At 36.4% G+C, this 17,915-nt stretch overlaps 2 protein-coding genes across 2 annotated transcripts in view; one reads left to right on the top strand and one right to left on the bottom strand.

The window, feature by feature from the left end:
* The window catches only part of LOC147078007 (uncharacterized), a 77,403-nt gene extending 73,335 nt beyond the window's left edge, over positions 1–4,068 (top strand). The window contains exon 2 of the mRNA XM_085961074.1: positions 184–4,068. Within this exon, the coding sequence (XP_085817200.1) occupies positions 184–3,627 (3,444 nt within the window). The 3' untranslated portion in view covers positions 3,628–4,068. The remainder of the gene's footprint in view (positions 1–183) is intronic.
* Naa15-16 (N-alpha-acetyltransferase 15/16) overlaps positions 1–17,915 on the bottom strand; it is a 363,725-nt gene that overhangs the window by 333,835 nt on the left and 11,975 nt on the right. The window contains exons 8-10 of the mRNA XM_085961077.1: positions 15,372–15,528; positions 10,888–11,012; positions 10,314–10,527 (exon numbers count right to left, since the gene is read on the bottom strand). Coding sequence (XP_085817203.1) covers positions 10,314–10,527; positions 10,888–11,012; positions 15,372–15,528 — 496 coding nt within the window. The remainder of the gene's footprint in view (positions 1–10,313; positions 10,528–10,887; positions 11,013–15,371; positions 15,529–17,915) is intronic.

The following is a 17,915-nucleotide window of genomic DNA, read 5'->3' on the forward strand; positions in this document are numbered from 1 at the left end:
ATGTCTCGGTGTGACCTTAGCAAATATATTTTTTGTACAATATTGTCAAGCTTGCTACTAATGAATTTGAAATGCGAAAAGACTTGCAGCAAATTTAGCTTCACTTTCAAAGCAGCTCCATTTGTACAAAACATTTTTAGTGTTATAATACAATTTAATAATTGTTTCCGTTGTCTATTTCAGGCACTTGCGGTAGTGGCGGCGTTCTTCGCGTGCTCACTGGTCGCGCATTGCAGCGTGCTGGTGCCGACGTACGTGCTGCCGCCTCCATCATTCAACACAGGGCAGAGGACGCTCGCCCGCCTCGCAGGGGGCCATCTCAGACTGCCATCATTAAGAGACGCCCAATCACAACAGCACAACTCTAAAGCTAACCCTGACCATGGAAAGAACTCCCTCACTCCACCCGGAGAGAAGGACATTAAGTACGGATCCCAGCGATTCAAGGAGAACGAGGTCAAAGACCCCGATATCAAGAATTACGACAAGTATTCTGGCGTTGTGGTAAAAACTGAAGGCCAGAACGTAGGATGGAACCAGGGGCAATGGGACGACGGCATGCTCATGTCCAGCGCCGGAGACGGAGAGGAAAAGGGAAAGAAGAAAGCTGCCGACACCGACGAAGATAAGAAAACGCTATCCGATCAAGTCGCCGAAGGGAAGTACGGTCTGATCCAGAAGGAGATTTTCGTTAACCCACCGACACAGCCAGGTGTCATAAGCTACACGGCCAATCCGGAAACCAAAAACAAGGACAATGAGAGCAGTCTAGGAGGACTGAAAAAAGAGGAGATCTGGCTGGCAGAGGACCATTTGCTCGTTTTGAAAGGCGGATCATTCCCGGACCATGGGGCCAAACCCACGGCAGCAGGAGAAGCGTGGCCAGCGATCGACGCGTACGTGGCGCCCCCCAGGCAAGTAAAGATTCCGCAAAACCCCGAAGTGCCGCCGCCCTTTCCCGTCCGCCTATCGGACGGCGGCCCTCTCGTCTTCCTCACGCCCGAAGGCAGTATCCCCGCTCCCGCGTTCCCGCCCCTTCCGGGCTTCGGAGCTTCTGCTCCGCCGCCATTCTCCGGCCCCTATCCGCCGGCGTTCCCGCCCCAGGCTCTTGGTCCCGATCAGGGCAACTTTACTGCCGGGCGAGCTCCGTTCCCGTTTGCTCCTTTCCCTTTCGCGCCGAGGAACGGGAGCGACTTCCCCTTCCCGTTCCCGTTCCCCGCGACGATGAACAATGGATCATTTCCAGGCGGACCACAGGGGCCGGGAGCACAGTTCGCACCACCACCGGGAAACCTGACGGACCTCTACGACGAGGACGACCCTTCGATCTACTATCCGCCGCCCTACAGTTTCTACTATCGGGCTGATAACACGAGCAAGGTGCCCGCCGGCCCTCTGGTTCCCGGGATCGTGCTGCCTCCGCCGCCAGACTTCTTTGCGCCGCTGGAACCTTACACCACCAAAGCACCTTCCACTTCCACCACATCTACCACTACCCAAGCACCCGCACACGCTTATCCGGCCACACCTGCGGCACCTCCAACTTCAGTACTTAAGCCTCGTCCTCCACATAGAAGACCCGCCAGTCCGACGTCTGGCTATCTCCCAGTAGGAAAACCATCATACGCCCTGCACGATAACACTATAGACAATATTTCCACCCAGACACCTAAAGCGGTAACGATAACGTCTCGTCCAGCACATCGCCAGCCCGACAGGGTTGTGGTAATTCCCAAACCAACTCCCCCGAGAAAGATTTACTCAAACACTCCCGTAGTAGTAGAGAAGAATCCACCATCTGTAACTGTACTGCACAAACCGATAAAAACAACTCTGAAACCAGTCCCCATATCTGGTTTGTACGATTTCCCGGAGAAGAACTACTTCGAAGGAAACTCCGTGACGCAGTCTCCGCGACCGTTCCCGGTGTACGGTCCGCCAGAGAGAGCTCGCATCAAGCAGTTCCCCGACAAGACATATGTCACTTCCACTCCTGTACCGTTGAGGGCATACTACAGCGAGCCGACATACGCGGAAGCTCCGCAGCCTCAAATTCAATACACCAGCCAAACCGATGGCAGACTTCGCCCTGATTATTTCAATGCGAGACAAAATGGAAAATCTGTCGCGTCCTTCTATTTCTATGAAGAACCATCGAAGGCTGTAGTGGCTACACCATCTCCGGTGGCATACTTTGATGGAAGAAACTATTACCAATCTGTCGGTGCAAATGGACAAGATGGTTACTTTTACAATTCTCAATCACAAGGAGGATTTGAGCCATCGTCTAATTTAGAATATGCACCTGTCCCAAGTCGAGATCCTTCTCCGTTCTTCTTCTCTATACCACAAAGACAGGGATCCAGGACATTAACGCAGGAATACTTCAGCGTTCAGAAGCCTAAAGCACAGACATTTGCCAGGCCAAACAATGTGCAGCAACAAGCACCTGTAAGCAGCCAGCAACAATCGATCAGACCATCTACATTCTATGATCAGATTGCTAATATTCAGCAGACTATTGACTACTACACAACACGTAGACCAATAGCCAATGCCTATAGGCCCAGTCCTTACAGAGAAGTGAGGCAAAAACCAAAGCCCACTCCGCGCCCGGTATACCAATTCAGTTATCAGAGCGAATCAGCAAGGCCGGAACAAAATACTTTCCGTGCCCCTCAAATGGACTCGGAGCCATTCAGGCCTATGGTATCATACAGTAAACCATTCAACGTAGAAGGAGAAAAATACAGAGCCACTCCTACTCCAATTATAAAAACCACGACTGAATCTTCATATGCAACTCTCAAACCTGAAGAATTCAAAGATTATCAGGATATACCACTAAAAAGTGAAAATCCTGCCATTAAAAACAGACAGCGAGGTCTTAATCCGACTACTAGAAATCCAGTGAACCATGCCTATTATACCAAGCAAGAAGAAGGCTTGTTTGATGACATCACAAAGAATTATTTCACAATCTTCGGTCAGAAGATCGAACATAGCAACAGCGATGGCGTGGGAGTTGCCGTAACAGCCCCGATAAAGCCAGTGGAAGTAAGCACGGTTAAAACACCACTGGATAATGGAATCAATATTAGATATGAAGAAAATTCTGCCGCATATGCACCAGAAAGACAAGCAGTCGTGTCGCTCTCAGGAGACACAGCAGTAAACTACAGACAACCGAGGCCGCTGATAAATCCTGAGAGTGAGTTTATACCGATTGTCAATCCCGAGGTCCAGGCAAAATACGAAGCCGATAGACAATTGAAACAAATAAGAGACCAACTGTCGCATAGACAGAGAGTTAAGAACGTAGAAATTATCAAATCAGAAGGAATCGAACAAGCGGATCAGTTTGAAGAAGAAAGATTGCAGCAGTATTATAATAGTCAAGCGGGACAAACCGCCCAACGAGGTCAGAGTCAAAGTGCCAATGAAGGTTATAATAAAGCCGTAGCAAATAGCGGGGGAAGAGCCCAAGTGGCTGAAGGCAGACCGGGTTCGTTGGTTGCGTACAGACTTCCAGGAGAAGGTGCCCATGTATATTTCTTAACTCCGCAGCCTGCCAGACCGGACGGTCTCAAATACAGAACTCCCGAGGAGATAGCAGCACTTAGTTGAATTGACAGACACAAATTAGAATGTGATACAATTAATAATTGCCAACAAATTTGGAATGTCGATCAATGACAATTTAATATGACTATCGGTGAATAATTTCAATTAATACCTAGTGAACTTCATTCCTATCCAAGCGCAATTAAAAGAAACAAAATATTAATAGCTTATTAATCTTTCATACGAGACGAACGTGGGGGATAATTTATAAAATTAAAACACTTTGTTCCTTGTCATACCTTGTCCATGTTGCGGACTGAATAGTGAATTATGAAAATGAGTGACTCTTTTATTTCATTCATGAGACGACATGAACATTTTAAAGTGTCAGCCGTTGTCTTATAAGATATTTAAAAGACAGCCATTAAAAAAATTAAATATAATTATTAGTCGCAACATGAATTCGTGATTAAAATAAGTTGGTGTAAAAAAATGACTGCTCAAATGAGGAAAAGAAGCGCAAATGTGATTAGACAATATATGCCTTTTTATAAATAACATAATATATTTTTATTTTTTTATAATATTAAAATTAAAAACTATTGACTATTTAAATGAAACTGTATTTGATAAGAATCATTTTTCATAAAAACATACTACCGAGTGTAGTTTTAGATCATTATTTTTTAAATTTTTGTTTCGCATCCTATTATTTCCTTTTATATGATAAGGTAACAGTAATATTATTTTTGTAACGTACTTCAAATGTTATATTGTATTTCTTTTAGAAAATAGTGTTTTTGACGACATGCGGCTATTGTATCGAAAAAAAAAAACCAACACGAACAATATAAAAACTATTAAATGGTTGCTGGGAAATCCCCACATAATAAAAATTCTTTTGAATTCATCCGTAATTAAATCAATAATTTATATAGATTTTTTTTAAGACCAGTAGTCACATGTCAAAAACGACAGCTTCATGTGAAAATGCCATATTTTCTTCTTCCATTATGTAGTTCTTTAAGGTTGTAATTCTATTAGTGAATAGTGAAAAACAAAATATATTATATCGCAGGCTTTTATGTGAATATTATGTTATAGCATTAAAATAATCGTTTACAATGAACGCTTCGTCGTTCAGAGCTGTAGGCAATTTAAAAAAAATGCAATGATGAATTTGCAGAAATTATTATACACACAAAACAGTATTCTTTGATTTAAAAAATAAATAATTAAATTTTCACGTTTCATACTTTGACACTAGAAGGAAAGAAAACAAAAAAAAACCCTTACTCATTTAACAATTTGTACTTTATGAAAACAAAGCTACATATTTGTGAAAACAAAATTTTATTTTTCAACCACGGCGACCTGTATATAATATTTATTATATTGTATAGGCGACCTGTATATAATATTTATTATATTGTATACATAACAGTTATTCATATAATTTTAAAGGGTCATGGTCATGTTTACAGAAACCAAGATACAGAACGAACAATTAATAAACAGTCTTGCCTATACATGGGTGTCAATTAATATGATTCACCGCACATTTTCTCTTACAATAGCAAACACGGACGACCTTCTAATGTCAAATATGAAACGCAGTATATAAAATGAAATTAGTACCAAAATTAGACATAAGAAATGTTTCCTACATGAAAAAATAATAAACGAGAATAATAATTATTATTTATATTGTCTGGTCTCTTGTGTTAAGAGACAGTGCAATTAAAGATCTTATTGTAAATATTTCCCTGTGAATTATTTATTTTAATGTTAAGCCCAATACTTTTGCCTAAATATTATTGCAGTGACTGGTCCGTACGAACAGAATAGTTGAATTACTATAAATTAAAATATACTGTATAAGCTTTTTAAAATATCAGTTGTTTTATTATTAACAGAAATATAAGTAAATAATTATTCTGAAACACTGTATCATTTTGAATGAGTTTTATCTGCAAGTAATACTTTCAAAATAAGTAATCAAAATTTTATGTGTTGACTTACTTTGCCTTGGAAGAGTTTTCAATAAAGCAAGATTGCCCAGAATGCATACATAAAAGATAAAACATTAAAAACATCTTAATTTCGCGAAAACATCAATACTGCGTTCGTCAATTAAAACACTTTCAACCGATCTTGTTAAGAAATTAAGACTTCTTGATATGAAAACACACTTAAATTTGTAAAAAATAAAAAATAATTAGTATTCGGTAAATTTTCAGTCAATACAAAACTGATATTTTTCATTAGAAGAGTTTAAACATCCTGTAAATCGAAAAAGAAACTACAATGATAAATTTTATAAAACTAACCATCAAATATTATCATTATTTCAATAGTTTGGATTGGCCAAACAAAAGAACTCACAAAACAAAAAACTTATCTTAAATTCATTAAATACGACAGAATATAATATATTAATATCGAAATAAATCAATACTAAAGTGCATTATGATATAAAATGTATAAATAAAATCAAATCCAGATAATTAATTATAACGTAATAATTGCAATATTGTACAATAAATACAAGACGAGGTGAGGTGACCGAATAGCACACAAGGCTTGTGCATTTTAGTGACAATTAATCCGTTTCTACGGACCAGGCAATATTAAAATGTTTCAAATGAATAAATTATGCATACGAGAATATGTACTATTTTTTTTTTAAATAATATTAATTATATGCGGAGTGTACGAGAAAAAAATTTCCCATGTTTAAACGCTGAACGCTGATGATAAAGCGTGGCAACTAAGACATTGTTAACTTTTCAATAATAAAATGAAAGTGAACATTATGTTTGTTTTAATTTCGTGACCTCCATACCAGACATTATTAATGTTGTGACTCGAGCAGTCGATGTAAGGTGATTTTTATTCAATTTCATACTATATTATCAGCAGTGTGGCATTTGACACAGATTTATGTGGTGATATTTTAAAACAACAGCTGATAACTCCCAATTGGATCACGTCATGCATTTATATAGAAATAGGTAACATATAAAAAAAAAAACTGCCGGTGAAACATTTCATCAGTCTGTCTTGTAAAACTCATAAATACAATGTTGACTAAAATTTTTATCGAATACTCCAGAATTGTCGAATATTTTCATGAGTAAGATTTTTGCACCCATAATAAATCTACATAGTAATTTCAAAAATCAATCCACCTCGTAATTTGTGTCAATACAAGAGAAAAATAATTGCAATTTTTTTAAATACAGAACTTGTGTAGCTATTTCATAAATAGTATATATTTTTTAACATGAAAGCTTTAACCTATTCCGTTAAAATGTTCACTTTAATGTTGACAATGTTCATTTTGCACCCACTGTGGCCTTGTTTATACAGTTCTCATCTCTGAAACCTTGAGTAGCAGTATTGTTCATGTTTCTGGCTAAGTATTTGATCCAGTGCAAGGATCCAATGGTTTGGACAAATGCAGGGGTTCTTAACCTATGGGTCACAACCCACAATTGGGTCACTTGGCATATTGAGTGGGTAGCGAGACATTTAAAATTATCAAGATATTTTGTTGGGTCATAAAACAAGACTATTATTCTAATCTGGGTTGCGGTTCAAAAGGGTTAAGAAACCGTGGGCCAATGCTAACCACCATTCCTTGTAAATAAATGTAATGCATATATTATACCTCGCCATGAAGCAAAAATGGAAATCAAAAAGACATCAACAAACACAAAATCACATTGCCAAAATAAGTCACAAATTCACCAAAAAGAGCAAACCACACATAGAACTTACAATTTCGTCGATGAAAGGTATGGTCGGAGGTTTAACAAACAATATGCTCAGTTTGATTTCCCCATACTCATACAATGCCCAAACTATAGATCTGTGTATAGTCCTTTGAGAGTTTTGGATGAAGCATCACTGAGCAAATTATATACATATTTAAGGAGAGACAAAACTTTAAGGTAGATTGAAACAATGTTTGATTTAAAAATGCATTATGCAATCTAATTTAATTACTGCATTTTACGTGAGCATACCAGGGCTGGAAATGGAGCCAGATCCGAACCCCAGAACCCGAAGAACCAATAAATTATTGTAGAACTGGAAACCTTGATGGTGAGCCAGTTATTCCACAAAATAGTAATTCTAATGCAATAATATATCATTCCCCACGATGGCCGCGCGGCTTAAGCGTTGGCCTATTGCGTCGTGGGTCCCAGGTTCGAATCCTGGGTCTGGCAAGTACACATATTGTTTTTTTCAATTTGTGTATGAGTCAGAGTATGGACCTAATAGGTTAAGCAAGTGGCTGACATCCATTTTTCGTAAAAACAAAAATCTGTCAATACAAAACCTCCACTTTGTGGAGGCCCATATGATCGGACATAGTCGGAATGAAGGAATAATATACAACAGTTTTTTTATTAATGTGGTTGAATACCTACAAATTATGATGTTCATATGCTTCACCTGGTAAGAATAACTTAAAATTCCCATAATGTAGGTACATACAACTAAGCAGGTAGGAGTGGGAAGGTACCTATTTGCTTTTTAAAGAGCTGGAGTTCCGATTTACATTAAAAAAATATTTAAAAGCTGTTTTCCAATTAATATGTATTTGAATACAGGGTTCAGTGAATAGCTAGCAACAATCCTTGAAAAATTGTAAGTACCTTTGTGGAAGATTCATAATACAGGGCATATTGGGATGAAATGGAGATGTTTTAACAGACTATTTTACAAGGATTGGTTGTAAGCCATTCTCATAAACCAGACTATTTCAAACATTTTTGGCTTACCTAACAAAGTTTTTTTAGACAATATCACATACATTATAGAAAAATATTTAAAAACAATGCTCGTACACAGACAGCATAATCCAAATCACATAAAATGATTCATACATGTGAAGTGAGAGGTAGGTATTATTAATTAATATTTGTTGCCCCTTGTGTCTCCTAGGCATAAAGTTGATTTTACGCTGAGTGAACTTTGACAACATGATCAATCTAGTGCCACTGACTGCCCCTCGTCTTCTGGTCACCCTATGTTGGGAATTACTCTTAAATCATGCCTTCAATCAAACACATGAAGCTATTAGTTTTAAAGTCACCTCCATATTCCACCATTTTGACTTTCCACATTCAGGACTGCAAATAAAATATTTTCTTTTTGCAAACATATTACAGTAAAACCTCATTAGTAAGAACACTGATAATTCGAAATTCGCCGTAATTCGAAACTTTCCCGAAAAAAAAAGTCCCTTGAAAATTATTTTCATATCAAACCATACCTTTAATTCGAATTTCGTAATTTGAAATGATTTCAGAGTCCCTGGCATATAAAAATATTCATTAAATCGTAATAAAGTACACTATTTCATGAGCCAGTCATTGAAAATTGTGACAGACTTTTCTTAAAACATCAAAAATCACTTATTTTATGGTAGTAATAAAAATAATCCTGACATTTTATGACCCATTTCGGTAGTCACATCTATGATCAGAAACGAAATTAATGACAATCAAAAATTTTTTTTTTCCTTCAAAATTTTAATATTTTTCCCCAATTTTTTTTTCGATTTTCGGTCCCATGGAATTCGTACTAACGAGGTTTTACTGTAATATGTAATTTATAAAAAGCGAATGACTAAATAATATGATCCAAAACTCATAAAAATTAATTAAAAACACATTTAAAATTGGTCGAGAAATATAAAAAATGGGAGCTGATAAATATAACCGACATTACAATAAACCAGTTTAATACTATTTTGGGCTAGATATACATAATTTGATAGAAAACTATTTACAGAACCAGAATCAATAAAAATATATTTAAAAAAACAACGAGGTAGCTGACTTTGAAAACAATAACCTCACATTATATTGTCTGACATGAACTCACTAACAGAACATACGAATTTGACCCAGCCATGAGATCGAAATCCACCAATCAGGAAACTAGCATGCATATCTTGTTTATGATATGGTCATGCTCACCAAATGCCAATGCTATTTTTGGTTTCACCATCAGTGGATGAGATGTATACTTTGAGAGAATACATCACTGATTTTCCTGGATCTCATCTATGTAGATATTATATTGACTGTGCAAAGGCAAAAGGACAAGAGGGTTAGAGACAATTTTTAACATTACAGGAGAGCAATTTAAAAAATAATTTTATTAGTTTCATCATATCGTCACCTCGATAACTTGATTTTCACTGTTTTTGAGTTAGCTATTAAATATTATTCTACATTTCCTTCTCTACAATAAGATAAAACTAGGTAAGTCGGAAGTTAATGGGAACTGTATTAATTTTGTGTTCGAAAATATTCGATGATTTTAAAATCATAAATGCAATAAATAAATAAAATAATACATCTAAAATATTTCATACAACTGAACATTAGACTCAATTAGACAAGCACAATTTTTTTATAATAATTTTAGCCTAGATTTTAGTTAATCAAGTAAAGTTTAAATTTCATTTTCCCAACAATGACCAAATCAGAGTTATCTAGTTGTAGTATTGAGGTGACGATATATTTTTCACTAAATACCCTATCAAAAAATAGTTATAACTTTGTCACAGGATAACTTTGCTGACAAGCATTTGTGATGTTGAAGATGACATCCTAACTCCAAAAATAACTCATTATTGTTAACCCTAACGCTCTTTCGGCATAGCACCCTCGATATGCACACAGATCAACTCTAGGCAAAATTCCAGCCAGTGATAATGAACTGACCTGTATTCATTTCTATCTGCGTCTTCATGTCGAGAAGAGGCTTGTCGTGCAGGCGCAGGTAGACCTGGATAGCGGTGCGGGCGGCGCGGAAGTAGAAGGGGTGCGCCCGGAGAACGTCCTCCAGCCGCATTAGACCTACGTATGAGCGCAGCGTCATCTTGCGCAGGCAGTACGAGTGGAAGTCAAACTGGTCTTCGATTATTTCCGAGAAGTGCTGTATAGAAACGGAAAAGAGAAGTATTAGTTAGGAACAATTTAAATTTGATGTGGACTTTGTTCAATTCCAGACAAATACAAAATTATAAATCTCGAGATGGGTATACGGTTTTATTAAGCTTTCTGAGTTCTTTCATTTGGTCGATTTAACTAAACCTGTTATCTGTATCATTTTTAGACAGGCTATTTTATCAAGACAAAATGTCAAAAGGGCCACTCAGGCATTTTAGAATTTTAACTATATCTAGCCGCAATGGGTTAAAAATACTTTTTTTATCTTCTTGAAAAACCATGTGCTGCCGAAAAATAGTTCTGCACGGAGATAAATAATTAAGAATACATAGTGAAATAAACTCACCCTATCGACTTCATGTGCTTTCTTTAACGCGTCGCCCCAACGTTCGAGTCTCTGATATGCGACAGCACATTCTGTCTGGTACCACATGCACTGCATTTCGTTTAGATTGTCTGTCGCTACCACACCTAAAACAATCACAAAAATTCATTTTTAATAATCAAGAGTTTCATATAAAAATAAGGTAAATCACTGTTTCCACTACAAATTACGGCTATCGACCGTGTGAAAGATGTCAACACTTTTCACTAGGATTGGTTGTTGAAACAAAATAAAAACATATACTCTGCTGATGTCTGAGTAGAAGATGGAATTCTTATGTCATATTTCATGGATCACAGGTCCAAACAGCATATAATAAGAATCACAAAATAAGTTTAAAGATAGATATCATCTCGATAGCAGAAGTAATGATAAATGGCACTCAAATCAAATGTCCACAGAGGAGGTATGTATCATGAGATTACTCGCAAAACCAAACTGGGATGAAGTGCATTCGGGAGCCTGAATGGTATCTTCAAAAGTGACCAATGCGTGCTACCATTGTTAATGTATAGATATATGGATATGAAAAAAAAAAATATCAAATGACGATAGGCTGCACTTTTTAATGAATCCATCTACTTCAAAGAATTAATTGGTGGCAAATAACTAGGGAATGAAATGAGCTATGGCGAAGCCTTCGTCCAGCGGTGCACTGACCCCAGTTGATGGTGATGTAAAATTATTGTTAAGTAATCGACATTCAGTAAGGAATATTTATGCTACTCTTCAAAAATATCGTTCACTTAAATGATTGGTGAAATATAAAAATTTGTTGAATATAATATAATAATTTGTGTTATGATATTACGATACATGAATAATCAATAGCCGTGTTATTTCTACTAAGTTACATTATAATACATACAATAATATTAATAATTTTAAATCTTATTAAAATAATATTATATTAGTTGATGACATCTATATGACCATACAATAAAAAATATAGTGTTTCGTAAGCTTCATATTAAAACTAGTTTTTATTTGAGTCTGACAACAATAGATGGAGCCACTTAACAAAAAATAAAAAGCCCCCTACAGCAAAGTGAGTAAATAATTTTTTTAGCTCGTTGTCAATCCATTGCAGGATTAGAAGTGATCGCGAGTTCAAGGTCAACCAGTGAATCAAGATTTCAAATGATCATTCATAGGAATGTGGCAAACGATAATAACACCAACAAAATATTCATCATATAATTCAGTTCTATGTATGATTGCCAAAAAAATTATATTATGTTATAAAATAGCAGGATTGGTAATGTATAAGCCGAATAGCTAGCTGCCTTCATCGAGGTATTCCTAGTATCAAATTACACCACCAGTCTCAACTAACTTCGTGAATACAGTGGAATAATTAATACTTTAGTCTGTTGATTCCAGAGATATAATTTGGCTAACAAGAACTCGTATACAGATGCGAATCTTTTAGCAGAGCTTCAACCCACATGCCGTTAGGGCAGAGCGGGGTCATTTGAGCCACGGGGTCACCTGCGCCACCCGTAGTATCACTCTTACGCTGCATTATAGATACAAGCGGTGGATTCCAAACAAAGCGGGAGTGGTAGGCAGTCAATCCGCAATTGCATCAGTCACCGTCCGGTGTTCGATGTGACTGTGAACGTGCGATGTTACTATTTTCACGCCAAAAGTAAAGAAAGCAGTTCCTCATACTTTTTGGTCTCAAGACTCTCAAGCACATGTCTGTGGTGTTACGGCAATCAAGTAAATGTGTTTTGATTTAAAAATAGTGTGTTTATGCGATGACAAAATCAAAAATAATCTATTTTCAATAGTCTTTGGGTGGCTCAATCCAATTAGTAATAATTTGGGGAAGGGGTCATTTGAGCCATAACAAACGTACACCTGAAAGTAACAGATACACCTGAGAAGGACCAGCTTGCTGCAGAACAAAGTAAACGGAAAAGTGAGGGTAGCAAGAAGATAGTAAAGTCGACGAAACTGACAGTGAAGAAAGCTATTTTGAAGAGTTCCTCTGAATCTGATGAAGAGACACGACCTGTTAAGAAAACTAAAAATCTCCAAAAGAAGAAAAAAGTACGTACAAGTATAACTATATGTTCCTATTGTTTTCTAATAACTTGGATTAAAGATTTAAGAAAGATTTTGATTGTATTTTATATTGCTCTGATGAAAAAAACCTTTCTATGCCCACTGGCTCAACTAACCCCATCCGGCATTTGCGACATTAATGTAAATTTAGTCATGTAAACATCGTCTTTGTTACAGTTTTTTGATGAAGTTACATAACCAAATAAACAACTTAACTGTTTTAAAAGATATCATTTCTTATTTCTTCATTAATTAGAAGCTATACTGCTTTGAGCAAAATCATGATCAAGTGCCCTACTCTAGTTCATTAGTCAATAATTGAGGCATCTAATTACAAAAGGCGACAAGACCGCAATTCAATATTTTCGGGAAACAACGTTTTTATGTTTCAAGCTTCAATTACGTGTTTTAGCATGAGAATTTTTTTTCCGTTGTATTCTATGTCAAAACTAGAACCAAATGGCAATTTGTTTCAGCCGATAAACTCTTAAATGTAATAAATATAGGCAAAATAAATTTGGACGTAGCGCTACTTGTACCTCACTTTTTAATTTATTCGGCATAAGGCACATATTTCCGTGGCACTGTCATGAGTTTGCCAGATGCTACAGCATGGGAGACGCCCTTTTCAATATTGAACGTTCCCTTATTGGTTGACTTAAACACGCACGACATCAACCAAGCTTTAAATAATATGAAACACGGACTTGGCGCTTTTTGTAATAAGTCTAGACTTAAAATATTTTTTTTCGTAGGGTTATATCACGTTTTGGAATGTATAGATCAATACATATTGTGTAAAATTATACAAAGAATACGTGCGTATTTTTTTCTCGATTTTGACCAAATGTGGACTTATCGCTTTTTGGAATTAGACGCCTCAATTACAGCATGCATTCTGACGAGGAGATACTTGTGCTAAGCTTGTTAATTAACTGAAAATATAAATGCTCTGCACCCACGGTAACTGAGTTGGTAGAGTGGCCGCCTCTGAAACCGAGGGTGGCTACCTAGTATAGGATGGCAAATTTTTTTTTTCAATGTGTGTTTAGACAAGGGTACACTATGCTGATTGAATGGCTAACAACCATACTTTGTAAGTAAGGCCTATAATATGCTCCGCTTAGAGGCGAAAATGGTAATGCGATGTAGGTGCAGTTCTTTGGAATATCCTATGACAAGCTCTCATGTTATTTTATGGGTACTTTTATACTATTTATAGTGAATAAGACAGGTTGGTATTAAAATTTTCAATTACTTTCAAATGTAGACACAATACATTGTTTTCTACCCTATTGCTACATTCACTGCATATTGAGACTCAAACCAAAAGACAATATTAAATTTTATATCAATTATGCGCCCTAATTGTACGTTAATTACACCAATTAACTAATTGCGGCACAGAAAGGATTAACAACGGACCCATTGAATGTGTGACACACTATACATATTTAGAAACATGGGTCAATGAGAAATGCGAACAGGCTCAGGAAATAAAAACTAGAATTGAGATCGCAGAGTACCTTTCTCAAAAAGAGATGCCACCTTCGCAATCGAGACCGTAACCTAGGTCTAGAATGTGTATGATTCACTGTTATATTCTTTCAATCCTTTTCTATAGTATTGAGGTATGGACGCTTTACCAGTTGACGTCATAGAATTGCGGCTGAATAGACGCATCTTCAAAATTCCTTGGACTGACCGAGTGACAATGTTGACAATCTCAATCTAATAGGAAATGACCGAGAAGTTCTGTACAGTATCAAAACCAGAAATCTATAGTACCACGGCCATATTATGAGAGGACAAAAAGGACAGCGTTCCCCAACTTGTCATCCAAAGAAAGATCAACGGTGAACATAACCGAGGATGACGCCATATTTCATGGAACTGTTCCGGGCAGTAGATGATATAGCAAAGACTGCCCTGATGGTGACCGACCTCCATTAGGGGATGGCACGATAAAAAGATAAATGGGTACTTCATATTGTTTTTTTTTTATCAAAACTCATTTAATGTCAAGAGGAAGTGAAATAAATTACTATATAATTGATTGATCGTGAGTGACGAATGACTAATGTTGTTACAGCACTCATATAACACCATGTGTGAAAGAAAAAACAGAATTGCTAGCAACAAAGAGTCACAATTATGACATTGCAGCACTTCTTGTTAGCACATGAACGCCTTTGTGTAAGAGTCCCCACAAATATATTGGAAAAACCATTCGCAGTGATGCAGCGCTGCTAAAAAAAGCACATCCGTTGGAGCACTAAAGTTTACTATTACTAAATCAACAATAATTAAATTCTCTTCGAGGAACTAGTTTATATGATGATATATTCGAAGGTGTGATGGTTGATACAAACCTTCTCTGGTGAATTTAGAACACATATCTTCGGCCAACCATACTTGACCGTCCCTGAGCATGTATTTGGCACACTTGCTGTTGATGTATCTGTCCGCTGTGTCCAGGGCCTGAGCTTCATCCAGCCACCTGTACGCTTCCGCAGGGTTACCAGCGTGCTGTAAATAAACACAAAAAATAATTTAAACGGATTGTAGGAATGAGCAAGCTCAAAACAGATATGAATATCAATAATAATTCCAGGTTAGTTTCGCCAGATCCAATATTTTTCAATAGGCATCTCGTTTACAATGAAACGTATTTGACATATTATGGTATTAACCGGATAACTGCCGCCAGCGTCCTAGCACACTTTTCTAATCCAAGAACAGAGGGCCAGCCAGGCAAAATGCGCATGCAAAGACGCTCCACTTGAAACGCAATATATCGGCCGAGGTCAATGTTTTGAATAATTCTATCACTTTGCCCATACAGAGACATCTCTTAGGATCATGGTGTAATATTTACATTTGACATTTTCTATATTATCATCAACGAAACGTCAATTTTAAACAAAGCTTTCTTGGGTTACCGAAACACGTCGCTAGTAGGGTTGTGCCACGGATCCGATATTTATCAAATCACACGCCGGGATTCCCGTTTACCCCTTATGCATACGAGAAACGGGGAATACTGTAATTCCTGAATATACACTACTACTCAATAGGAGTGACACATCTTGGAATACATACCAGTTGAATATTCGTAGTCGTATTTGACGTATCTAATTCGGTTTCGCGGCTGAAATATTTTCACTTTATAATTCATTTCTTATATGATAGTTTTATAATAATTACTGTTAGACTTTTGGCATTTTTATTCGTAATTTACGGGTACGATTTCGTAATTTTTAAACCTTCAAAATCTGTGTTGTGTCGGTTATTGTTTATTTTATAAGATATTAGTGTCGGGACTTATTTTATTCGCATAGTGTTTCACTTTTTTGTGTTATATCTTTTTATAAAAAGTTAAGTTTCTGGGATATTTGAACTATTTTACAAATATGTATATGTTTACCTTTTGATCATCTTCATAATCAAAATGGAAGGAACACAAAGTATGAGTGCAAACAGTGCAAAGTGGCGCTCTGCGTTCAACCTTGTTTTGAGACATACCACACGGTAGAAGACTATTAATTTTTTTTTAATTCGTTATATTTTTATAATATGGTTTTAAGATTAAAGTAGCATATTGTAGAATTACTTCTCATACATTATCACATTTCTCATCTTTACTGTGTAAGTGTTGTGACAACCCTGACGTTATGTGAAACATTAGGTTTGATTTATTTGGATAAATGGCGGCGTAAATGGACACATTGTGTATTAATTTGGTAAGTCTATATGATATAGTATTAATATAATGCCAAAAAAAGGATATTTACTAAGGTTTATTTTTTCAACGAAAATCGCGGCCCTCCGTATATGGCCATACTAATACCTCTTGGCATAGAACAGGTTAAATCTAGCATTCAGCTTAAAATTTCTCTTTAAAATGCCAGATTAAGAAACCGAACATTACTTTATCTCTGTCTGGCTTATTTTTATCGATGGCAGTCGGAACACTGATCAATAACACAAAAAATTACAAAATTAACCAAAGCTTTCTTTCTAAACCATTATTAATTTAATTTAATAAAATGCATTTTTATAATACATTTTCCACTTTTATTAATAAAATCTGGACCGGTTTCGTTCGCCTCAGAGGGACATTTTCAACTAAATAATTTTTATACAACAGGCATTTATAAAAACAAATTCAAAAGGTGACACAAATAATCTACCAATACATTAAATTATCTATCCAATAATATTTTGTCAATAACAATTAAATTAAAATGAATGAAATTGGATATTAATATTTCATAATATGTCATGTCTAAGCCAAATATTCTAAATTATAATAATCTAAGTTATAGGTTCAAGTCAGTTCTTTGATATTCATACAATAACCATGGCCGCGCAACTTAAGCGTTGGCCTATAGCGTCGTGGGTCCCAGGTCTGAATCCTGGGTCTGGCAAGTACACATATTGTTTTTCAATTTGTGTATGAGTCAGAACATGGACCTAATAGGTTGAGCAAGTGGCTGACATCTATTTCTCGTAAAAACAAAAAAAATCTGTTGGTACAAACCTCCACTCTGTGGAGGCCCATATTATGATCCTATTAGAATCGGACATGGTAGGGGGGGATTGTTTTAATTATACAAATATTTCTTGTGACTCACATCCTAAGGTGAGAAATATGTGGAGACAATATTATCACGGTAGTAAATCACTTGTCATTTGCAAATCTACTGCCATTTTATAATATGGAGCAAATAGTTAAATACATAATTGCAATAATGCAATAGAAATTACCCAATGACTTTTCGTTTTCTCTAATGCGCATGCCCATTACAAAAAATATATAAATAATTTGTTAAAATGCGCATGCGCAAGAGAAGTTGCAATTAATATTGCAATTAATAACTAATTTACTATACTGCGCAATCTCCTTCCGATTC

This window comes from Rhyacophila brunnea, unplaced genomic scaffold (assembly GCF_057557595.1).
Source record: "Rhyacophila brunnea isolate RB1 unplaced genomic scaffold, BYU_Rbru_1.0 scaffold_12, whole genome shotgun sequence".
In the NCBI taxonomy this organism is placed as follows: domain Eukaryota; kingdom Metazoa; phylum Arthropoda; class Insecta; order Trichoptera; family Rhyacophilidae; genus Rhyacophila; species Rhyacophila brunnea.